Source organism: Myotis daubentonii, chromosome 4 (genome assembly GCF_963259705.1).
Source record: "Myotis daubentonii chromosome 4, mMyoDau2.1, whole genome shotgun sequence".
NCBI lineage: Eukaryota > Metazoa > Chordata > Mammalia > Chiroptera > Vespertilionidae > Myotis > Myotis daubentonii.
In genome coordinates, this window is record NC_081843.1 from 34,614,227 (window position 1) to 34,638,594 (window position 24,368).

General features: G+C 61.2%; 1 protein-coding gene across 7 annotated transcripts; it reads right to left on the reverse strand.

The window, feature by feature from the left end:
• Positions 1–459: 459 nt before the first annotated feature.
• SH2B2 (SH2B adaptor protein 2) lies at positions 460–23,492 on the reverse strand. Of its 7 annotated transcripts, none has more exons than XM_059693552.1 (10): positions 23,080–23,492; positions 13,137–13,236; positions 10,998–11,728; positions 7,794–7,895; positions 6,135–6,226; positions 4,752–4,843; positions 4,498–4,659; positions 3,851–4,059; positions 1,521–1,692; positions 460–985 (listed from the first exon to the last, which is right to left on the reverse strand). In XM_059693552.1, exons 3-10 carry the CDS (start codon positions 11,697–11,699, stop codon positions 654–656), a joined length of 1,863 nt encoding a protein of 620 aa, XP_059549535.1. In that variant the 5' UTR covers positions 11,700–11,728; positions 13,137–13,236; positions 23,080–23,492; the 3' UTR covers positions 460–653. The 7 variants fall into 7 exon arrangements, with proteins under 7 accessions (XP_059549535.1, XP_059549531.1, XP_059549532.1 ...); XM_059693548.1 differs by having other exon boundaries at positions 461–985; positions 4,498–4,662; XM_059693549.1 differs by lacking the exon at positions 23,080–23,492 and adding an exon at positions 21,132–21,270 and having other exon boundaries at positions 461–985; positions 4,498–4,662.
• Between the last annotated feature and the right edge of the window lie 876 nt (positions 23,493–24,368).

A 24,368-nucleotide genomic window follows, 5' to 3' on the forward strand; every position in this document is an offset into this window, starting at 1 on the left:
CTGTCTCCTAGCTATGGTGTACTGGGTCCATCTCCTCATCCTGGTTGTCAAGGCCCAGGATTTGCCCCCTCCTCCCCATCATTTACCCTGTACCCTCATCAAGGGGCCCCCTCCCTCCTTCCCCTACCCTCTCTCATTCTTGCCTCTGCTCACTCACCTCTCCCCAACCCCTCTCTCATAGCTCCACTATAAAGCCCCTTTCCCCTTCCCCCTTCCCGTCCCCCCCCCCCCCCCTCCCTGAGCCCTGCTCTTTGGTCCAGCGTCTTATCTCTGTGCCTCATTTAGTTACTGCCAGTTGTCTCCCCGGCCAAATGGGGAGCTGGGTCCCCTAATACAGAGCTGGGTGGGGGCCTGGCAGGCGTCAGGACACGGTGGACTTCATAGGGGGTCCCACACGTGGTACCCCCTTCTCCCCTGCAGTCCCAGAAGGAGCGGTGCCCATTGGCCAGGATAGAAGAAAGGACGACAGGAGAGCCAGGTGCAGTCCCTAAAACAGGCTCTTTAATAACATTTATGTCTTCATTGAAGAGCTTCGCTTTTCCCACCCAGCGCTGGACTGGGGCTGACACCTGCGGGGAAGCAGGGTCCGCTGGACGGACGGCCACGAGGGCGGTGGCCAGGCGGGTCCGTGGCCCCAGGGCCGTGGCGCCGGGCTAGTAGAAGGAGTACTGGTTCTCCACCGCGCGCGTGCGGCCGCGGGACCCGTCGCCGGGCGCGGCCTCCGGGGGCTCCTCGGCACCGCTCGCCTCCAGCAGCCGCTCGGCGCTGTTGCTGCGGCTGCGAGCGCTCAGCAGGCCCTCGGTGGTGCGCGGGGCGGCGGGCAGGGAGGCGGCCGAGGACGAGGAGGCGGAGGAGGACGAGGCGCCGCCGGCCTCGGAGGGAGAGGCGGGCGGGCAGGCAGCGAGGCTGGAGAAGTAGTGCTGGCCGGCCGGCTCGCTCCAGCAGGCGGGGGGCGCCGGCGCGGCGCTCGGCGAGGGCCCCGGGTCTGCAACAGGACCCAGCGCGTCAGTGCCCCGCTTGGGTTCCCCCCTTCCCCAGTCCCAGGGCTCAGACGGGGACCAGAGGCCCGGAGGAAGGGGGTGCCCAGGGTCACAGTCTCACCTGTGTCCAGGGAATGCCCGGTGCTGCCTCTGAGCACCCCGCCCCCCTGGAGGAAGCACTCAGGACGGCGGTGGGCCCGCCACGCCCCCTCCAATCCTAACGGCCCGGATTGCTTACAGCCCCAGTCCTGGCCTTCATCCCACTAGGGCAGCGGTTCTCAACCTTGGCTGCACATTAGAATCACCTGGGAATCTTTTTAAAATCCTGATTTCTGGGCCTCATCCTCTGGAAATTGTGTTTCTTTGTTACTAATGTTGTGGCCCCGCCCCATAACAGAATCCCAGGTGATTCTAATGTGCAGCCAAGGCCGAGAACCACTGCTCTAGAGTAAGCTAAGCTGGGATGCGGCCTAAGCGACTCCCTCCCCCCACTGCCCACCCATTTCTTGGGCCAGTACACCGCCCAGGCGGGCGTCTTACCCGGCGGGGGGCCTTGGACCCGCACGTAGCTGCGGAGGGTGATGTCTGCGGAGCCCCCGGACTCCAGCGGGATAGGGTGGGTGTGGAAGTGACGCAGCATGTCAAGCACCGACTGGAACCACAGGTGCTGGACGTGGCACTGCCCGTGGCCGTTCAGGGACAAGCGCAGGTGCTGTGGGCACAGAGCCGCATGGTCAGGGGTGGGGTCCTGGACTGGCAAGTGCCTTTGGGGGTCACTGGGAGGACCAAGTCTCATAGAAGCCCCCTGGGGCTGTGTCGGAGCTGGCTCCTACCAGGTGAGTCCCATCTGGGGGTGGGGTGGGAGTCCCTCCTGTGGTGGGGGTTGGAATGGGTGGGCAGCAGAGCCAGGCTGGAACTGAAGGGAGCAGACAGTTGTCCCTGTGGTGGGAGCACCCACATCATGCCCCTCACATTCCCCAGAAGGCGGAGAGCACAGCCCCCGTTTAGAGATGGGAGACGAGGCACAGCGAAGGAGCGACTCACCCCGTCACAAGGCAGGACTCCTGTAGGTGTGGTTCTCCCGCCCTGCTCCCCACAGAGTCAAAGCCCGGAGGGTTGGAAACCAGGGGAGGCTGGCAGGGAGTGACTGCGCCTCTCACGGATGCAGTGGGGGCACCTGGAGCACGGGGAGCAGGCTGGTGCCTCCCAGGCCGCATGGGGCGGATGCCCCAGGGAGAGGAGCCACAAGCCTGTGGCTCTGGCGGTGAGCACAGGTCTCTGGCTTCAGCTCAGTATGCATCCCACAGGAGGAAGAGTGGCTGCCATTGTGTATGGCCCAGGGGGGAGGGTGGTGGGGATGGTTCCGTGAGTGAATTGTGCCAATCAGTAGGGCCGGAAGGGCCAGAACAATCAGTGAAGCAGGGGAGCAGTAATGGCACTCGGGGCAGGGCCTGAGGCAAGGTGGGTGCATCTGTCTTTGGGAAAACCTTTCAGATGTTTATTCTCTGAAGTTGAAAAGAGCTGCCTCAGAGGGCAGAGGAGGCGGGGGTCCCTGAGAGGCAGGAGTGGCAGGAGTTCAATGCGGGGTCTTTCCTTTCTCCTGGGAGGAGAGGAGGGTCCAGCTCTTTCTTCTCCCCACTTTGGCCCCCTTTGCCCCGCACTGACTGGGCACCACTCTCGCCTCGGGCTTGGGCGTGAGTCAGAGCCAGGCCCTTCAGGGAGGCTGCTTGGGGCAGTGCTGGCCAAGGACTACACTTGGGGCTGCCAGGATGGCATTAAGCGCCTGGTTGTCAGAGGAACTGGTAAGGGCAGCTGCTTTCCAAGGAGGCGTCCCTGGGGAGGTGCTGCCTCCTCCACAGAGTGACAACACTGCCAGGGACAAAGGCCCAGGGAGCCAGGGCGGGGCTCGCCCCAGGCCAGCTGGGGGTTGGGACACTGAGTGTAGGCCTGGAGCAGGAGGGCTGGGTGAGCAGGACTGACAGGAACCATGTCCTGGGAAGAGCCTGGCTGGGTCCCTTTCCTTATCAGAAACTCAGGATTGTGTGTGTGTGTGTGTGTGTGTGTGTGTGTGTGTGTGTGTTGGGGGGGGGGGGAGAGGAGAGGGGCAAGGGTTGAGGTTTCTGCCCTTCTGGTCACACTGTAACCCCCCACAGTCACTTGACTTTTCGGACATATTTTCCTGTGCACCTTAGGTCCTTATATTAGCACACAATGCCCTTCCCCGGGAGTCCACTTTGGGAGCACTGTCACACCTCTGCTGTGCCTGGCTCGCCCTTCCCCCTTCCCCTCCCTCCCCTGCACATCCCAGGTCAAGGTCTGCTCCTGCTCCAGCCCTCCAGCCCCAGCACCGCCCTCCTGCTGGGCCCAGCCTCCCCTCTCCAGTTTGGTCCTCTAGGATCCCTGTGTGTGGTTCCCTTCCATGTCCCTCGGCCTGGGGCCCAGGAAGGGGTGGTGAACTGACCTGAGGAGGCAAGAGGCGGGGCTATCTGCGAGTGGGTGGGGCAGGAGGGCCTTGGCTGACCCTAGTCCTGCACTGAGGTGGCTCCTGGTAGAGACCCTCTGGAGCCCCAGTGCTATGTGATCCCCAATACACAGGCCTGGCCTCCCGAGTGCTCAGCCACAGGAGGGACTTCCCGTCTGGATAATGGAGAAGCCACATCTGGGGCAGATTTACAAGACCCCAGAGAGGTGTGGGAGGGACCCAGGTGGTTCCAAGGGTGTGGCCAGGGGTGGGCCTGGCCCATGGACAGTCATGCCACACCTGCACCGGCCCAGCCTCCTCCGGGGGTATGGGCTCAGACTCAGGACCAGGGCTCACTCGGCCCCCTCGCCCAGGGGGGCACTCTGCCCACAGCCCCCTGCACACTTGCCTTGGCCTTGCCTTGGAAGTTGAAAGTCAGTACGCATTCCCCAGGCCGAGTCTCACTCTGGCGGATCACAAAGAGGCCATGGCTCCGGGGCCCGCCTGCCAGCACCAGCTGAGCTGCCTTGACCCTGGACAGTGTCCCGTGGAACCAGGGGTAGTCGGAGAGCTCCAGCTCAGGCGCCACCTCGGGCTCGGGCTCTGCTCCCTCTTCCCCTGCAGAGGATGACAGAGCGAGGGGGCGGCAGGGGGTAAACACATGAGAGAAGAGATGCAGCATCTTGTGGAGTTTTCACCTGTAACACGCTGTTTGGATAATTTTAGAACAAGGCCAGGAGCTGACCCCACCCACTAGTTAAGCATATGAGGTCAACTGAGGCACAGAGAGGAGAAGGACTACCTGGGGCGGTCTCTCAGTCAGCAACAAATCTAGTTTCCTTGTCCCTTACCCCTGGTTCTGACCCTCTGCACCCCTCCTGAGAGCATTTTCTATTGAAACCAGGGCCTGTGGGAGGCTGTGATCCGGACTGGCCTACAAACGCTAGCACGCAGCCGCTGTGCAGAGCACTAGGTGGGATGAAATGTTACAACTTCTGAGGCTCAGGAAGGCTTTGGAGGAAGGAGGGGCTAGGAGAGCAGGCCGCCCCACTGCACCTGTGTTATTGCTGTCACCACCGCTGCCGCCCGGGGATTCCAGAGTCTCCAGGAAGGTCTCCAGTGGGACATGGACCAGGGACTCGCCGACGGCATCTCGAGCTCGGCTGTGTGGGGCTGTCACCACGGCTGCGGCTGTCTCTGGGGGCCGGGGCAGGTCCACTGCTGGAGAAGTGGCAGGTAAGAAGCACCTCCATCTGACCACCCCCTCCCACCCTGCCATCCACAACTCCAGCCAGCTCTGCCCCACCTACCCTCCGTGAGGAGCTCACAGCTGCAGGAGGCCACGCGGCTGGCCAGACAGCCTCCCCGGGCACAGGACAGCTCTGCGTCTTCCTCGCTGTCCCTGCGAAGGAAGACAGCATAGCCCTGTTCTGCCATGGGATTCGGACCCTGGACAGCTCACTGAACCAGGCCGGGGCTCACCTGAGTCCCTGTGCCTCCATGTCCCTCTGTCACACTCCCAGCTTGCTCTTTGGCTGCTATGTGTGGCTGGTCCATATGAGAGAGGTCTCCAGGTGGGGACAGTCCTCCTTGAGGTCACACGACCCCTGCCTACTAACCCACAAAGGGCTGGCCCCCTCCTGGGGCCCCTTGGAGTCCCACGAATGAATGGTGGCAGGGCCTGGCAGTGGGCGGGGCCTGGGCAGCTGCCTTCCCGCCTCAGGCGTTCCTCTCCCCATTGTGCCCCTGCCAGCTCTAAAATACCGCCAGGCTCACCTTCACAGGGTCTGAGGAAAGAGTTTCAGGACAGACGGTTGGAAGGGTGGCAGGGGATGGATTATAACCACTTTGGGGATCGGGGGCCTGGGTGGCACTCAGGACTTCAGTCGTGCTTCCTTAAATGAAGCTGTTAACTAGAAAGCAGCGGCCCCTCCCCCCTGGGGTTCCGCTCACCCCATCAGCCAGAAGAGCTGTTGCCAAATGCTCTGCTGCTGGTCTGCCTGCCCCTCCTTCTCCCGCCTCAGGATCTCTCCTGGATGGTGCAGCCAGCAGCCCTGTTGCTCTTCCTGTGCACAGCTGACCACAGCTGCCCCTTTACTGCCACCCATGGCTCCCCACTGGCCCTGACTTAACAGCCTCTCGGACTCTCATCCAAGTCCCCTCCTCACCAGCTCTAATTCTAACAACCTGAAGGCCTCAATGTTCCTGCAAGTTCCAGGCTCACACACACCTCCACACCTTTTGCTGGAATGTTCTCTCTGCCCTCCCCTCCCCCAGCCCCCTCTGCCTGGCTCAGGGCCACTCTTTCTTTAAGCCTCTGAGATGGTGAGCACCTCTACCTGCATGCCGTATCTGAGCCCCAGGCTGGGTTAGGGACCTCTCCTCTATTCCCCCACCCCTATACCTTTGGGCTGCCCCCCCCCCCCCCGCCCCATCACCACTGCCCTTCTCCTAGTGGTCTCAGGCTCCCCTGGGGTGAGAACAAGACTTGGTCCAACTTCCTCCTAGGTCCCCAGGCCCTGGCCCTGCAGAGCAGGCCTCAACAAGCCTGCTGGGGATAGGGGTGGGGGTACGGATGAATGGCCAGCACCAACCTGGAGAGAACCGCCATGAGAAAAGTCCTTTTCTGGAGCTCAGCACCAGCTAGCTACCTCCAACCTGCCCACCTGTCCTAGTGCCACCTGGGCACTCACCCAGGGTCCACGCAGCCCTGGATGTCAGCCACCCACGAGTGCTTCTGCAGCGAGTCGATGGTCTCCAGGATGTACTCTGCTCCATTCTCCACCTGGGGAAGGGGTGCCAGGAGTCCGGACGGTAGTCAGTACCCCAACCTCTGCCATTCTCGCAGGGGCCTCCAGACCCCAGGACAAACGGCTCATCCTCCCCTTCCCCAGGGTGGCTCACTGGCGTGAGCATCAGGGAAGACAGTGGGGTCATCATCAAGCACCACCCCAACCCTGGCCAAGGTCCTGGGGTACAGCCTCCTCCCACACTCTCAGCAGCCCTTGGGGGTGACGGGGATGATGCTCAGGCACCCGAGATGAAGCCTCGGGAGGCCATGCTGCCTGGGGAAGGGCGGGCTGGCACCCTGGAGACGAGGTGAAAGGACCTCACAACCCTCAAGTCAGCCAAGGGGCCAGCCGGCTCAGCACACTGAGTTGAGGAACTCGCCTGCCTCAGTGGCTGGGACTCTTCCTCTGAGGTCACACCCTGGGATAGCAGCCTCGGCGGGGGGAGAGGAGGGGAAAGCCCTGGCTGTGGGCCAGGCCCAGGGTGCCCTCCTGCACACTCATTATGTGGTGAACTCTTCCCAACAGCCCTGGGAGGGAGGCAGTGTGCTTCCCCCTTCTCAGATGAGAAGGCTGAGGTTCAGAGAGGCCAGGTAACTGGCTTAGAGCCCCACCAGCACTCTGGCAGTGCTGGGACGTGAACCCAGGTCTCTGCGTGCTCTCAGCTTCCTGTGTGCCTCAGTGACAACGCATCCCAGAGCTGGGAGGGTCCTCTTCTGAATAGACGGGGGACACGGAGGCCCAGAGTGGGGCTGAGCACAGTCAGCAGCTCAGAGGCCCCTCCGCTGTCGGGAGTGATGCTCTGGACCCGTCTCACCCAGCAGATGGGAATGCCATGCGGGTGGGGGGGGGGGGCTATATCCTCAGCCCCCAGCTTGAGGTGACTCAGGCTATGGGGTTGGCAAATGTTTGCTAAGTGAATAAGGGAGTTCGTGACTGAACAAACAGGGGAGAACCAAAGCAGAAACCCAGCCAGGAGCCTGGAGAAGAGGGTGGGGGCTCCATGCAGCTTGGGGTGGGAGGAACCAGGTCTCCAAACATCCTTTACTCCTCTGAGGAGGCACAGGGCACCGCTCTGGCAGCCTGGAGCCCTGTCCTCAGCGACCCGAGCAGGCTACCCCAGTGACATGGGTCCTGGGGAAAGGACGCACTGCACCCAGTCCACCGGGGTGCCTCCCTGCCCACCTTTAGTGCCTCTGTGGGACCATGTGCTCTGTGACGGGGGCATGTGTGAAACTGCTGCAGCCTGGCTACCCGTTTGCCTGCCCACGGGGTGGGTATCTGCTGGCTCCAGAGTGTGTGTGTGTGTGTGTAGGGGGGGAAGGGAGGAAGTGAAACTCAGAGGAGCTTCCCGGGGGCCCCAGAAGGTGGGTGACACCCAAGGCGCTTGGTTCTAAAGCCCGGGCCTAGATTCAAGTCGCTGCGAGGTGCCTGACATCTGTGTAGGGTCCCAAGACCCACCCAACTGGGACCCCTCCCCCTGCAGTGGCCACAAGCTGAGCCGCCACGAGGGAGGCAGTCTGGGGCAGCCAGAGGACCCATAGGACTGAGGGTGAGACTCACCTTGAGCACAAAAGTGTTGTCCTTCTCGGGCATCTCCAGGGGCATGGTGGTACGGACCTCGATAATGGCGGAGAGGGGGATGCTGACCTTGGGCCTGGAGGCCTGGGACGCCAGAGGAAGGGGCAGTGAGAGTCACCACAGGGCCTTCTGAACCCTCTCTACCCTCCCCACTTCCCAGATGGCAGAGCAGCCCCCCGCTTAGGATGCCATAGCAGCAGTGGCACGAAGGTGTTCCGATCCCCATTTCACAGACAGGTAAGTTGAGGGAGTCTCTGGGAAACAAAGGGACCTCCTCATATAGTCACAGAGCAAGTGAGAGCTCCTGTCTGTGAGCCCTGCAGGGTGGACTGTGCCTGGGCTGCCCTTCTGCCCGCTGCACCACCAGGTCTGTGGTTTTCACGTTTTTTACCTTGACTCATAGTAAGAAATACATTTGACATTGTGACCCAGTACACACACAGGTAAGAATACCTCTGAAATGAAAGTTCCGGCAGACACTATTTACCCTGACTGTGTGATGGAGTGTGGTATTTTCTATTTTATTCTAGTTCATTTAAAAATAACGCAGGTCTCCTCCTTCAAATTAGACTTCCCAGAGCACAGCTCTGGAGCCCGACTCAGACAGGGTTCCTGGAACTGGGCAGGGCCGTACCTTCCGGGGGAGGAAAAGGGACCCGTGTGGGGTTCAACCAAGGGTGGCTGGCAGGACTCCCAGGGAGGGCTACTGTGCCTGGCCCTCCCTACTTTGCCCCAAAGCTCCTGGCCATGACCTGAAAGCCCCCTGGGGTGGCTTGAGGCAGATTCCTGGCAGGGCTTGGGCTCTGGGACAGGGACTTTCTCAGGAGGAAAGGGCAGGACCACATGTTGGGGGGAGGCAGGCAAATGGGAATTCCTGGCAGCACTGGCTACCATCCAGCGGGTGCAGGGCTGGGCGTGGAGTGGTGATGGAGGGGCTCAGCTGACCATGGCAGGCCACTGCGCCAGCCACTGGGGCAGGGGCCACCGGAGCGCATGGAACAGACAGAGGTCCGGAGCGAAGGCCTGGACTGGCGACCTCGGCTGGGCTCCTGCTGGCAGGAGGTCCTCATTCCTCCGCCTGACATTTGAGGCCCGTCTGTCCTGCCCCAGATGCCTTGCCCCCTGTTCTCTGGCTCTTTCATGACTGCAGACCATCACTTATTTATAGCTCGTGCCTCTGGAAAGTGCCTGTCCTGGGGCCCTGCTGCTTGGGGAGCACTTATGCAGCCTGAGCTTCACCACCTTGGGGCCCTGGAGCCCCAGTGCTCACCCATTGAGGTTTACCATCCAGTCCTGCAAATACTGGCCTCCTGGTGGCTCCACAATGGCAGGGGCCAGCCTTGCACCGGGCTCTGAGGGGAGGGAGGCCAGAGGCCTGATTCATGGGGCTGTGTGAGAGGAAAGTCGTAGAGTCCCAGGAAACAGCCCCCCAGCATGAGCTCCTGTCCACTCCAGGGGTGCAGCTAGGCCTCCAGGACTAAAAGACAGTGGGGCTTATCAGCAGGGTCTCCCTGGGGCATACATTTGGGAAACCGGACTTGAGCCCTTACCACGGTATGATCCACCTTCCTACCAGCTGAATTCCCAAACATTTGCATGAAAAACAAAGGGTTGGCCCGGCTGGCATGGCTCAGCGGTTGAGCATCGACCTATGAACCAGGAGGTCACAGTTCGATTTCTGGTCAGGGCACATGCCCGGGTTGGGGACTCGATCCCCAGTGTGGGGTGTGCAGGAGGCAGCTGATCAATGATTCTCATCATTGATGTTTCTATCTCTCTCTCCCTTCCTCTCTGAAGTAAAAATATACCTCTCCCCCCGAAACGAAGGGTTGGGGGGGCGGGAGGAAACCGCCTGCCTTCCTCAGAGGTGGGGAGGTGGCCCTGCCCTCTGCAGTGGTGGGCACTGGGCTTAGTGGGACAGCCGAGGCGCCAGCTGCTGCCCCCCCCCCCCCCCAAGGCAGCATTTGCTGGGATTGACAGCAGGGCAGCTGTGCCTGCCACTCAGGGCCTGGAGGCCGGGCTCTGCCTCTGCCCTTTGGGTGACCCTGAGCAAGCCCCACCTCATGCCCCGCCCTCTCTGGGCCTGGTCTCCGTGTCTCACCAGCGGGGCGGGGCTTCTTAGTCTATGATTTCTCTCTGGGATGCACTGTGGGGGCCTTGGCAGGCACACAGCCCTGGGGAGGTCTGGGGTTGTGAGTGTGTCCCGGGACTTGGGAAGAAAGCTCTTCAGACTGAGGATGCCCCTGGGTAGTCCAGACCTGTCCCTCCAATGGAGCCCACGGCTCCGACAACCTTGGATGGGGACAGAGGTGAGACGCAGTGACTACAGGCACTGAGGACAGAGCGGGCGAGGCCAGCGGCAGCCCTGGGTGGCTCCTGGGGGTGCCACCACCTTCCTGAACCTCCCAGTGCACACGGTGCTCTCACCTCCCCGCTCCGTTCATTGCGGGGACCACCAGGTGGTGGGCATAGGCCGCCCAGCGCTGCCACCACAAGCGATGTGCTTTGGGCAGGCCACCTCCACCCCTGGCCCCGATATTCATTTGTTTTCTCTTCTGTGACCCTGAGACCGCGGGGCCCACCCTGTGGAGTGCAGGGAGGATGAGGCTGCCCACCCGCTGGGCACACGGTGGGCTCTCAGGAATGGGCACTATGTTACCCGCATTGCCCCTTTCCGAGCACGGCAGGTTTGCCACCTGGAGGAGACCCCAGGCTGTGCCCAGGGCGCTTTTGGGGAGCCTCCTAGAGAGGGAACAGGGACAGCGCACTCGGTTGAGCAGCAATGGAGGCAGCAGCTGGAGCTGAGCCTTTGAAACCTGAGGCCACAGAAGGGCCACCCTGGCAGGGGCTGAGCCGCAGCCTAGCGGCCGGCCTGGGGCCCACAGGTTCCCACCAGGACACAGGCGGCCCTTCCGGGGCCTGGGAGGGTGCCGGGCGCTCCCTGCTCTCATCCCGCACTCCAGCCACCCAGGGAAGGAAGAGGGCAGAGCGCCCGGGGTCCCAGCAGCACGAAGCACAGCACCCAGCGCCTGTCCTGCAGCCGGAGAGCCCCTCAGACACCTCACAGGCGCAGAGGCCTGGGGGGTGCCGTGTGGACGGGGCAGCGCGGCCACATCCCGGGACCCAGGCGCTCAGGCCAGGCCGTGCCCAGCACCCACCCTCTCTCGGGCGGGGCAGGGCGCTCACCTTGGGCGGCACGAAGAACTCCAGGCGGAAGCGCTCGCCGGCCACGGCCCTGCGCAGGAGCAGGCGGCACTTCTGCCACTGGGCGGCCCCGGGGCCCGCGGCCGCATCGTCCGCCACCATGAAGCGCAGTGCGCCCTCGCGCTGGATGTCCACCAGCTCCACCTTGGCCGCGAGCGTCCGCGACAGCCGCCAGCGCCGCGTCCATCTGTCGCGGGCGTCGGCCGGGGGCTCGGGGGCCCGCGCGGTGGCGTCGGGCTCGGGCGAGGCGCGCCGGTGCCACATGTCGCGCACGCCGTCCACCACGCACAGGCTCATGTTGCGCAGCGAGAAGCCCTTGCGGACGCGGGCCTTGGCCGCCGCGCGCGCCGACACGTCCTCGGAGCTCCGCGAGTGGCCGCACGCCGCCGCCTTGAGCGCCGCCGGCCGGGGCTCCATGGCGTCCGCGCGCTCGGCCGCCAGCACGCGGCGCACCTCCTCGCTGAAGGCGTCCAGGAAGTTGGCGGCGAAGTGGCGGGAGAAGGAGGCCCCGGCGTCCGGGGTGTCGTAGGCCGGGTTATCCCGCAGGAAACGGCAGAACTTGTGCGCGAAGTCCACGGCGGCCGCCTGTGCGTGCAGCTCGCAGAACTGCCGCCAGTCCGGGACCGGGATCGGGACCGGGACCGGGGCGGCGGGGGCGGCGGGGCCGGAGGCGGCACCATTCATGGCTTCCGTCCCATCGCAGCCCTCTGCAGCTGCGGGAAAAGAGTTCTGGTGACTTTGTGCCCTCTGGCCAGAGTGCCCGCCTGTCCCCTCTCTGGCCCCGCTCCCTCAAGGCTCCCCGGGTGTGTGTGTGTGTGTGTGTGTGTGTGTGTGTGTGTGAGAGAGAGAGAGAGAGAGAGAGAGAGAGAGAGAGAGAGAGAAACCAGCGACCTGTTCTGTCAAAGAAAGGGTCTGCCATGCTGATATGACCTTCAGATTCTCAGGGTCATGGTAGCCTCCACCTTAGCGCTTCTTCCTCTGAATTAGCCAATCGCGCAATAATGTGAACCCGAGCTCGGAGCCCTGACCAATCAAGTCAGAGTGAGAGTGAGGGGCCCGGGAGACCCCGGGGCTGGAAATAAAACCCAAACGGACTTCCCATTTGGTGTGCTTTGCCCATGATTCTCAGCAGCAACTGCACGCTCTGCAGAAGCCAGCCGGCCGTGCCCATCCAGTTTTGAGTGTTTGCCTCATTCCCGCAACAGCGTTGAGCATTTCTCACAGCCTGTGTGTGTGGGTGGGTGAGGGGCGGCTCTACAACAGGCAGCCTTTCTGAGTAGCGCAGGACCACCAGGGAGGTAGAAGGCAGCGCCTGCAGGAGGGGGACCCCATTTACTGTCTCTTCAAACAGCTGCCTCAGTCAGGGACCCCAAGGTCATTCCTGGGGCAGCAAAAGGAGGCTGGGAAAACAGGTGCCTTGAAGTGGGGTCCCCATGAGCCTCCCGTGACCTCACTTCGCTAAGGTTTTTGAGGGCTCCCAAAGCCCCTGGACCAGGAGTCATGTGCAATCCTTTGGGCTCTACTTTGGAAATATGCGGGGAGCCCAGCCTCTCCTCCCTCGTTGCCATCCAGGCGCTGCCCAGGGGCCCACAGAACCGCTTCTCTTGTAGGCAGCACGTTAGCAGCCTCTTCTCCAGAAACTGACCTCACTATATAGGACTATTCCCCACTCGGGAACCCAGTCACCATTTCTAAAACATAGGACAGATCAGGTCCCTCCTCTGCTCAAAATCTGCAGTGGCTCCCATTCCACTCAGAGTAAAGCCAACGTCCTACCCTTGGCCCCGAAGACCTCACACAATCTGCCTCCACTTACCTGCCTGAGCTTACCTCCTGCCACTCTTCTTGCCCATTCTGCTCTGGCCACACCTGCCTCCTTGTCATTGCGGAAGCATGGCCATCATATTTCTACCTCAGGCCCTTTGCACTTCCCTGGAATGTTCTTTCTTCCACATTCTCTCACCTCCTTCACGTTCCTGCTCTAATACCATCTTGTCTGATAGCCTTTCCTGACCACCACTCTCCTGAGAATAAGAAATGCTCCCACTCCCCCCAGCACTGGCATCTCCTGCCCTTTGCCGGCTCCCTTTTCTCCATAATGTGTGCCCTTGTCCGACATACCACTTATTCACTCGCTTGGTGAATGCCAGCTCCACGAGGCAGGTATTCTAACAGTCTTATAAGTGGCTGTGTCCCCAGTGCTTGGCACATGATAGGTACCCTGTAAACAACGAATGAATGAATAAATGAATGTGTCTGGCTACGGGGCATGTCACAGCTGTCACCACCTAAACTGTCCCATGGGGCATGGGGACACACAGCTTGTTAATGACAGGCCTGGGGTTCTCACCCCGACTCCAGGGCTTGGGGGCCACCTCCTAGTGTGGATCAAGTATGACTAACTTTTCATACTGGCATTGAGGGTACTGCCTCCTCAGACTTCTTTCCATCACAGTGGCCTGCACGCTGTACTTGTGTTCCCACCTCCTGGAGACCTGTTGCCTCCAGAGCGCCCATCCAAATCCAACCTCTTGAAGAGGCTCCAATCCAGGAATCCCAGCTGTCTCCTCACCCAGCTCCCTCCTCCTTATTCCCTGGCCCCCCAGCCCTCATTCTGGATTGCCAAACTACTTGGTATTTGGGGGCTCCGCCTCCGTGTGTCCCATGTGGCCACTGGGACACAGGCACAGCCCATTGTGTTTATGCAACCCTCTCCCTGGGAAGGGCTAGGGTGAAGTTACCAATGGAGAAGAGGGTGAGCCTTGGGGAGCCCACCCGAGGGGGCCAGCCCAGTGTTAGGGGAACTAAGACAGAGGGCCATGCCCTCAGCTGCCCTCCCAGGATCCTACATTTCCTGGCATAGCCCTTGAAGCTTTTGGGAGTACCATCTCATCTCTCCTCTGGGATCCAAACTCTGTAATTAAAGCCAGGTAAAAATAGCTGCCCCACTTCTGTGAGATCATGTGCAGGGCCTCCGGGCCATAGGGCACTGTGGGAATTCCCTCTCACCTTGGGGCACCTCGCCATTGATCTGCAGTCAATAACCACAGGACAGTCCCAGGGAGAAAACAGGCCACTTGATGATGCCACTTAGCATAGAGGGGCGTTTTCTAAACCAGCAGGTCGCCTGCCGTAGTACTGGCGGAGAGGCAACAGGGAGCTAGATTTCCTGGAGGAGCGGGGCCTGCTTTGGGCTTCCTGGTTGAAGAGAATGAAGAGTGCCCTCCCTGTAGGCCTGAGCAATACCTGGGAGGGGGACTGAGGCACCCATGAGCTTGGCTCATGCTGAGCCTTTTTCATACCCTGCTCTTCTGCCTTTCTTTATCTGGCTTAATCCCACTCACCCTTCAATAATTAATCCAGGGACACTTCCTCCAGGAAGCCTTCCCTGACCTCTCCCTGCCAGGTGGCATGAGTGTCTCCTCTGAGCTCCCACAATCCTTTCCTGTACATCCCCCCTAGCAAGGTGTAAATTGCTCCAAGCCCATCCATTTACCCAGCAGGGCAGTGTTCCCCAAAGTGACCACCTCCCGCTGTACCACTGAGACCACCAGGAGGGTCAGGCTGGATGACATGCGCCGGATGGGCTAGCACTGGAGCCATCCCCAAGTGTGGAGGCCCCTGTTTGACACAATTTTGCTTCCACCTCCCACACGGGGCAGGTGGGGACAGGGAGGAAGTCAGTCCCCGTTCCCCATCCTCTGGCATTAATCTCTGTTCCTCCCTGCTCTTCCTGCTGGCTGACAATATGCTTGGCAAGAAGGGGCAGAGCAGAGACAGAGCCCTGGGGACAGGCTCTCACAGGGCGGCCCCTGCTCGCCCTCACTGGAGGTGGGGGTGGCACTCAGAGAGGAATTTGCTACGCATATGGTGGCTGTGGCCGTGTCCTCAGGAGGGACTGGCCTGGGAGGATGGTCCTAGCTTGACCTTCCCCACCCACCTTGTTGCTGGCCAGCAGTCTGTAGGCCTGATGCCCTGCACAGCAGCCTCAGTGTCCCCTGGGTCCAGCCGGGGCTACATAGACGTGGCAGGGGTTGAGCAGCCAAAGATAAAAGTCAAAAGCAGCAGGGTCAGCAGGAAGCCCCATACTTAATTACAGATGGGGAGACTGGGGCCCAGACATGCCACTCTGCAAAGGGGAGGCTGCAAGTCACAGGGAAGAGGACTCAGACCCAGCAGGGGCAAGGCTGTGCTGTGGGCCAGAACTGGGGTGCGACCATGTGCAGGGACCGTGGCTGACCTGGGCTCAAGGCCTGGCCAGACTGCTCTCTGGGTGAGTGGCTCCTCCTATGGCCCCCGAGGGCCAGCAGAGACCTGTGAGTGAGGGCAGGACAGTGCAGGATGGGCCTCCCCAGGCCTCAGCTTCCATGACTAAAATGGGGTGCTGGAGCAGTGGCTCTAGTGGCCCCCGACTCTGATGGCTCTTGGACATTTGTTACTGGGGCCCTTCTACACTCCACTGGGACCAGGGGCAGGCGGGGGGCCTCCTCTCACCTTCACAGGCTTCTTTGAGGATTGGGGCTGGAGACAAAGGGAGCCCATGGGGTCTGGGCATTAGGTGCTGGCTCCCCAGGGGCCTTGCGCGGGCAGACCACCCTCCCTCGATCATCACCCGGGCTTTGTGTTTCTTTTTTTCCAGGCTCAGCTGGGCTTTCTGGCTTCTCCTCCTGGATAAATGTTTTTTGTTCCCATCTCGCCAGGGCTGGAGCAGGATGGGAGGGGGCTTCAGGGAGGCGGGGCAGGGGAAGCCTAAGAATCTCTGCTTTCCAAGCGCAGACTCTCCTAACCCCTCCCACAGGAACCAGACCAGAGACCCTCCCCCACCCCTATGCGTAGAGGCCTGGGAGAGGGGGCGGCTGGCCTTCCGGTGGTAAAAATAGCGCTGACAATTGGAAAAGAAAAAGAAGACCAGTTGTCAACCCCCGCAGCATGCAGTTCCGGATCCCACGGCCAGGTCATTCCTTAAAATATTGATGAGGCATCTTAGCCGCCCCCGCTAATGCACAGAGGACCAATCCATCTACCACACAGGGTGGTTGCCTGGGGGGCGGGACCGCCTGGCCCACCGAAGGCTTCCCCTCTCCCCCACCCCACTGCAGCAGTGTTTCTGGGGAGCCCCAGCTGGAACTGGCCTCCCCACCACAGGAGACAACTGACCGCCCGCCCCACCCCCGCCCCTTCCCCAGGAAGGGAAGGAGGCCCAGCAGTGCAAACTGGCAGCACTCAGAAAGGCTGCCTCGACAGGCTGCACCTAGGCAGGACCTGGGCATCCTGCACCACCAAGACCTCCCCCCACTCCTTCTCCTGCACCCAACTCACCCAGGTGCAGGAAGGGAGGGTAAGGGTCAGAACTAAGGGTGGGGTCAGACCTAGAGTGCCCACCCCCATAAAGCATTGATGATGGGGAAACTGAGGCCTCTTCTTGGGGTCCCCCAATAGAGAGGAGACAAGCCTCACTTGGCTCTTCCCTGCACCTGGGAAGCTGGCCCTAACTATGCCCACTGATGTCCTCTCCTCTGGGTTTCTCAGGACCACTGGCCTGGCCAGTCCAGCCCAGCACTCACTAGGCTCCGGTCCTCCATCCTACTGTTCTTCCAGCTGCCCTCCTGGCCTCTGGGGGATAGTCCCCTCCAGCCCCCTCTCTCCATCTTGCCCCCTGCAGGACAGACAACCTTTGGGCAGGTTAGGTTGTTCCATCAGCCAGGAGTGCCTTCTGCCTGCTGCCACCTGACTCTCCCCTGCAGATGGAGGCACAGAATAGACAGGGCGGGCACATTCTCTGTTTCACGGTTGGCTACTTGGTTGGCTACTTGGGTGTCGGTTCTCAAGCCTACCCCCCACCTTACCCTTCCCCCCTCCCCCTGAAGTGTCCCCATTGGGCAGGTTCTGAACCAAGGCTTCCTGTGAGAGTGAGGTGTGGCTGGAATTCCCCAACCTCTCCTACCCAGAATATCTGTGCTCACCCCATGACCCTGCCTGAGGGCAGAAGTAGGTATGATTTTGGTCTTAACACCCTTGAACCTGCTGGGACTTTGATGCAGAGTGTGTGTGGGAGGACACTCTGACTAGTGACTGGAACAGGTTAAAACCCTTGGGACGTTGCCTCTGAATGGGTGAGTGGGAGGGGGCACTCAGGGGTCCCAGCTTTTCTGAGCATCAGTTTCCCTAGCTGTAAAGTAGGACCACCCTGAGAAGCATGAAGAGCATCGTTAGGAGGCAGCTGTTAAAAGCTGGGAGAGCAGCTCTGTGCCCACTGTACCCTCACACCTTGCACAGGACCCCCAGCCTTTGTCACTGCGGGAGTGGAAGCCCTCTAGCTTTCACTGACACCTCGAACCTGGACAGGCCCTGCAGGCTTTGACCTGCAAACTTCCAATCCTAGGGGGCCCCACAGCTGCATCCAACAGATGTTCCCGTCAGAGGGGCCACTGCCTGCTGTCTCCCTATCTCCACCTCTGGTCACTTGACACACAGGGACAGTGGAGTGGTGAAAAGCCTGGAATCTAGAGCCAGACCTCCTGGGTTTGAATCCTAGCTCCTCTGCTCCCTCGCTATGTCACTGTGGGTTCGTGACTCAGCTTCCTGGGGCCTCCCTTTCCTCATCTGTTAAGACAGAGGGTGATACCAGCACTGACTGTTATCAAAGGGCTGTCATGAGGATCAAATAAGTAATTTGTTTAAAAATAAAGTTCTGCTTCTAGTTCCTAAATGTCTTGCATTCATTCCCTCTTTTCCTCCCACTGCTCTGGGCAGAGGGTCGCAGAGAACTCATCTCTGCTTCTACTGCCCCCCCCCCCACCCCACTCATCCCCCATCCCCTGACACATCCAGGCTCCATAGTGTCGCCAAGGCCATCTTGCTGGAACCCACATCTAATTGGCTATGCCCCTATTTAAAGCCCCTTTCCTCTCACATCTTCCATGCCAGGAAGAGAGGATTCTGACAAGGGAGGTGACTGGCCCATCTTTCACCGGATTTACACTGGGCTCCCACTGTGTGTCAGGAGCCATGCTGGTAGGTCCAGGGTCACAGACAGATGAGAGGGGAATGTGGAGCCAGGCTCAGATCTGCCCCTTCTGTAGCAGACGCTAGTCCAAACAGAGCCCTGGAGCGCTCTCCCTCTGAGGACACACTTGGGTTACCTAGCCCCCGACTCAGGAATAGAGATGTCTCGCCTCAGAGGAGAGGGCACTCTGACAGGCAGGACAATCCAGAGCTGGGCCCTGCAGGGATTAGATGTCATATAAGCACAAGTGGGGTTCAGGACAATAAACTGCACCAGGGCCTGGGGGCTTAGGAGGAAATCCCATCTTCCTTCAGGAGCACCTGGTGCTGGACAGTTCCTGGGCAGGCTCTGCAGATGGAGAGCAGGCTGGCATGGCTCTAGCTAGCTGCACTAGCCTTGCCCTCCTCCTGGGGCTGCAGAGCAGAGGCACCCCCTCTCCAGCCTTGGCCTGAGCCTTGCAGCCTCTCCCTCCCTCCCAGTGTCATGGATCTCGCTTTGGCCTTGATTCATACTTCTCCCAGGCCTCCCTAGCCCCTGACTCAGCCCCCCAAACTTGCAGAATGCCTCCCTCAACCCCTACCACTCAGCCCACCAGTCTGCCTTCTGACTTTTCCATGACACATGTACCATGCCTCCCCTGGGTTCTGAATATCCCAGAACTCTGGGCATTGTGGATGCTTGTAAAAGTTCCCTGAGCCTTTCTCTGAGCAATCAAACTCCCTGCCTGGTTGTGATACCCAGCACCTCAAACTCCCCACATCCAAGTTCTAACACATCCTCTTCCTCCAGCCCCTGCCTGTCCTCAGCTCAGAGTCTTTTAGTACCCATTGCCCCACCTGCTCCACTTCTCTGCCCGAATAGTTGGCAGGGTCCAAGTCCACAGAGGCCTTGGGAGCGCCGCCTTTATACTGTCCCTGCCTCGCCCCCCCCCCCAACTCCTCCACAATGCCACAATGCCTTCACCAGACCAGATGAGTGTTATACCCACCATAGGACCCAGGAAGCCCTACATACAGAGGATTGGAGGTACCAGGCGAATGGAGCCCAAACCCTGCTTCACCCAGTGGAGCCAAAAGATGCTGTACTCCCACATACTGATGCCCTGTCTACCTGTGCCCAAACAGGTGCGGGCTGTGAGAAGTCACATCTGCTCTCCCCTGGGACGGAGTACAGCCATAAAAACAGACCCAATCAGGGGAGGGGGGAAGAGAAACTTCCCCAGACTCCAAAGCTGCCACCACCCTTCCAAGTCCCATGTGAAAGTGAGATAGCCTTCAAGACTGGACCAGCAGCCACGAGACACCTAAACCCCCAATTCCCTGCAATCCAGGATAGGTAGACAGTGCAAGAGGTAAGAACCAGGCTCTTGTCAGAGAGAAGTGGTTTGGAGGCCTGGCTTGTTGGTTGAGTAACTTTGGGCAAGTCATTTCACCTCCCTGAATCTCTTTCCTTCTGTAAAATGGGGATAGTAGTAGTACAAACCCCACAGGGTTGTTGTGGAGATTACATGAGAAACAGCATGGTGCCCTTAGCCAGGCAGGAGTCATCTTGAAACCAAATGCTCAGCCTTGGAGGTGCCCAGGTTCCACCTGGCAAGAGGAGGGGGGTATCTTCCCTCCAACACTCCCTAGAAAAGCCCACCTTTGGGTGTGAGTGCAGGGGAGACCCACTAAATAGGGAGGAGGGTTTAGAAACGTTACACAGGTTTTCCACCATAAGGATAAGAAGAAATGCATCAACTCTCCATTACTTAGAGCTATTCAACTAGCCGGCTCCGGAACTCTTGCCCACCATCATTCAGGCCCCAGGTGAGAGGAGTAGAAGCAAGCAGCTTGTGGGAAACTGCCTGAGACCCTAACAAATGCTCTGACCCACACCAGCCTCCCGCACTGCCTGGCCGCTCTCAAAGTTCCTAGAGCTGAAAGGTTCTAGGTCAGTCCCCAACCAACGGCCTTCTGGATGGAGCAGGGTGGCTGGGAGGGAAGAGATTTGTTCAAAGTGGGGGGCAGAGTAGGCGGGGGTTCATATCACACCCCCGACAGAGCCAGCCAAAGCCTCTTAGGATGACCACCCTGCTCCTCCTGCCCTGGCAGGGTGCTCATTCACCTCATACTCGGGACCTGTGTTGCAGGGGGCAATTCTTGCAGGTCACCCAGCAGGGATGCGGGCAGCACCATTCCTGTCCTACAGGGTAGATAATGGAGGCTCAAAGGGCACGGGTAGGGTTCCACCCAGATTTGACTCCAGACCCAGGGGCTCTCCCCTGCACCAGCTCGGCGTCAACACAGATTCTGGTTTAACATGTTCACAGTCACTCCTGAGGATGCCCGGTCCCCCCCGCCGCCCCCCGCCCCCCGCGCAGCTCCCCAGGGGCCAGTCCCTGTACACGTCTCCCCCTGAAGACCTCACTTCGTGGGGTCCCTGCCTCCGCCCGCCTCGGCCGACGGGCTGGCGCGGTTCCGGGCCCGCGCAGCCCGCAGGTTCATCAATGGCCGAGGCCGAAAGGCCTGAATGGAGGGCACGAACCGCCCCTTCTTAAAGGCGCCGGCCTCGGGCACCCTCAGCGTCCTCCCCACTACCCCGGGCGGCCGAGAGCTCTCGGGGTGGGCGGGTCGAGAACGGGGACCCTGAGAAAGAAGGCCTGGGCCGAATGGAGGGCGTGCCGGCCGCCACTGTGGTCTGGAGGTGTCCCTCCGGCGGGACACCCTCCTTCCAGGCTGGCCCTCCCCGCCCCCACAGCCCAGGGAAAAGGCCGGGCCCTCCGCCCAGCCAGGGACCCTCCTCTCGGGGGCCGATGCCCCCCCGCCGCCCCCCGCCGGCCCGGGCCCTAGGAGGGGGCGGAGGCACAGCTGCTCCGGAGGCGGCTCGGCCCCTCCCGTTACTCCCGCTCCGCCCGGGATGGGGGGTCGGGAGCCGATCCCCGCAGGGGGCGCATCTCCTCCGTCGCGCTCCCTCCCACCCGCGCACACAAAGACTACACACGCGGACCGGGGCGCGTGCGGCCGCGCTCCTCGGGGCAGCGGCGCTCACACACACGCGCGCCCTCAGGGACCCCTGGGGTCCGGGGCGACGCACGGGGGGCGAGGGAACTGAGGACGAGCAGGCCGTACCTACAGGCGCGCAGCTGCGGCCGGGCGGGCCGGGGCGCTGGCGGAGCGCTGCCCGGACCGCGGTCGGGCTCCCGGGGCCCCGCGGCTCATGGCCTGCGGCGGGTGTCTGCTCCCTCCGGGCGACAGCCGGCGCTGGCGGTGGCTCCTCGCTCCCTCGTCCACCACCTCCACGGCTCGTGCGCTCCTCTCGGGCCCAGCGCGGCCTCGGCTCGGATCTCCCGGCGGCCAAGCCCCGCGCACTTGGAGCCCAGCTCCGCGCCGCGCGCCCCGCCCGCTCCCCCTCGGGCCCCCCGCCCGCCTCCCCGGCCCCGCCCCGGCCCCGCCCCCGGCTCGGGTCCCGCCCCCTTCAGCCTCCCGGCCCCGCCCCCTCCAGCCTCCCCGGCCCCGCCCCCGACTCGGGTCCCGCCCCCTCCAGCCTCCCAGGCCCCGCCCCCGGCGCGGGTCCCGCCTCCAGCCTCGCCCCCACCGCGCCCCGCGGCGAAGCCGGAGCTGTACCCGCGGCTGGTGCTCACTCACTCCGGGCAGCGGCAGTGGCGGGGCGGCGCGGTCCTGGGGCCCGAGGGGTCAGGAAAGGGACTGCCGCCGTCCCATTTGCGCGAGAGTCCGCGGCCGCCTTGTCTCCCGGAGCCGGCCCCAGGCCAGGCGTCGGGATCTCCCGGCGTGGGAGCGTCCCTCGGAGCCCCGAGTGGTGGCTCCGGGAGCGTGGCTAGTGGGGGCCGGCGGGTGGCCCGCCTGGTGGGGCCTCTGGGACGTGGACGCCCCTTGGTGACAGTCAACCGGCGGAGGTCGCTACTGCCCTAGACCCTCAGCTTTCAGGACAATGGGAGCCTCGCGGAGGCGCAGATGTCACAGGCCGGGAAGTTGACGTCCACTTCTCATAAATCCCGAGGCTGAGCGCCACGCCCCCTCCCTCCAGCGCCGGCTGCCGGAAATCGCCGGGGGCCAGGGCAGGGGCGACGGGAGTGGGTCCTCACCTCTCCCGGGCCCTGCCCCACCCCGTCCTACGTGCTACGGGGCTGACAGGGCTCCCTCCGCAGCCCCCACAGCCCCCGAACCAGAGCTTAGCTTAGGGCGGAGACCAGCCTGGCTAAGAAAACAAAGACTCCTGCTGGCCTTTGTGGGCACTTGTGGGCTGACCCTTGGGGGCCTCCAGGAGACCTCCCAGAAGAGGTGGAGGACTCTAGCAGGCAGGAAGGGGTCTGAGAAGAGAGGGAAGCTCAGTCCATGTAAACAGAAGTATGGAAGAGAAGTGCTTGCTCCTGGGAGGGTGGTTCTCCCCTCTTCTCCCTCCTGCCCCCAGCCCTCAGCCCCTACAGGCATATCAGCTTTTCCCTGCCCTCACTGCAGCCCTACCGCTGGCAGTTCTGTGGCCTGCCAGGGAGGGCCTCCATCTGTTGCTCTCTCCCACCCTTAGGGACCTCTGACGCGTGTAGAGGGCCCTTAACCTTTCCCAAAGCCATTTCACATCTAATTTCAGGAAACAGGACAGGCAGGGAAGGTTCTTTTTTTTCATCTCAGTCTGGTGGATGGAAAGCATGGGGCCTAGAGAGGAAAGGTGGGCTAGTGAAGGTGGAGACTAGCCTGGAGCCCTGCCTGGACCTCCTGCCCACCAGCCCTGGGCTGCCCTCCACTTGGGCTCTGAAGCAAGGCAGGTCTTGTCTGAGGCCCTGGAGCCTAGCCCCTTCCCTTCCACACACATACCAGCTGCTCTCTCGGCAGGATATGGCCAGAAAATATTGAATGAAAGCTTAGGCGTGGACCAGCCATGCACTGTAGCTGCACACTGGCCTGGAGGCCTGGCTGGGAACCAGGAGCCCTAGGAATGAGGCTGGGAGGGTGTGGGAATGGGAAGGGTGGGAGGATGACTGCCTGTCCAAGGATAAGTTGGTGCTGGGGCTGTGGACCCACCCTCCTGGGCGATGGGAGAACCTGGCCCCAGTGGACTAACCTGGTTCTGAGTAGTGGGCTGAGATCCACTGATGGGCTGTCCTTGGCCAGAGAGGGTCCTGGGTATGGAACCCTGGGTAGGACAGTACGTCTGATCCCCAGGGAGGAGGAAGTGAGGAGGAGCCAGCTGTTTAGTGACTCTGACGTACAAGGAGGAACTAGTAGTGGGAAATGTGGAAGTGGCTGGGGTAAGGAGGAGGGGAGAGGCTGACTGGCCAGGAGCATCTTTGTCATGGGGACAGGAATGAGGGTTGGGCAGGATAGGTCTACCTAGGGTCCCTGAGGGCAGGCTTTGGGGTCGTGGAGGAAGCTGTGATGGGGCAGATGATGAGGGGTTCTGGGGTAGGATCCCAAGGTGAGGGCCCTGGATGTACAAGTTCTAGAGTGTTCAGGACTGAGACAGGGATAGCGCAGGGGACTCTGCCCAGGTGGGCTGCAGGGTAGAAGCTGGGTATGGAGCCAGCATTTCAGGCCACCTGGCCAGTGAGTGAATGCCAATCACCACAGATTAAGAGGAAGCTCCTAGTGTGGGTGGGTGGGACCCACATGAGTGGGGCTGGGCTGGGGGCCTGGCAGCTCAGAACCTATGGCCCAGAGGTGTCCCTATGCAAGGCTGGCACTCTTGGCGGGCATGGGCTCCACAGTGTGTGGCAAGCAGACCCCAAGGGAAAGGGACAGGGAGAGACATGAAGTGACATGAGAGCAGGGCTCCAGAGCACACAGAAGGATGCAGGGGTTTCCCCAGGAGCTGATGTCACACATCCAACACACGTCACACATTCAACCACAGACATTCAACCACAGTCTGATTTTTTGTTTGTTTTTTGTTAATCCTCACCACAGGATATTTTTTCCATTGCTTTTTTTTAGAGACAGTGGAAGGGAGGGAGGGAGGGAGGGAGGGAGGGAGAGAGAGAGAGAGAGAGAGAGAGAGAGAGAGATCCCTTGGTTGCCTCCTGCATGCACCCTGACAGGGGCTAGGGATTGAACCTGCAACCCAGTTACATGCCCTTGACCGGGAATCATACCGGAGACTCTTCAGTGTGGGAGTTGACATTCTAACTACTGGACCACACCCACCAACGCCTTTTTTTTGTTTGTTTGTTTGTTTGTTTTTAAAGGAATGGATTTCTCTTTTTGATTGGGTTACTGGTCTGCTCAAGAGAACTCAGACACTGTGGGTTTGGGTTTCAGCAAAACTCTGAACCAAGTCATGGAATTCCTGGGCAGACAAGGGGAGAGACCTTCTGTGTCAGGGGCAGTGCCAGACCCCACCAGACTCTCATATCC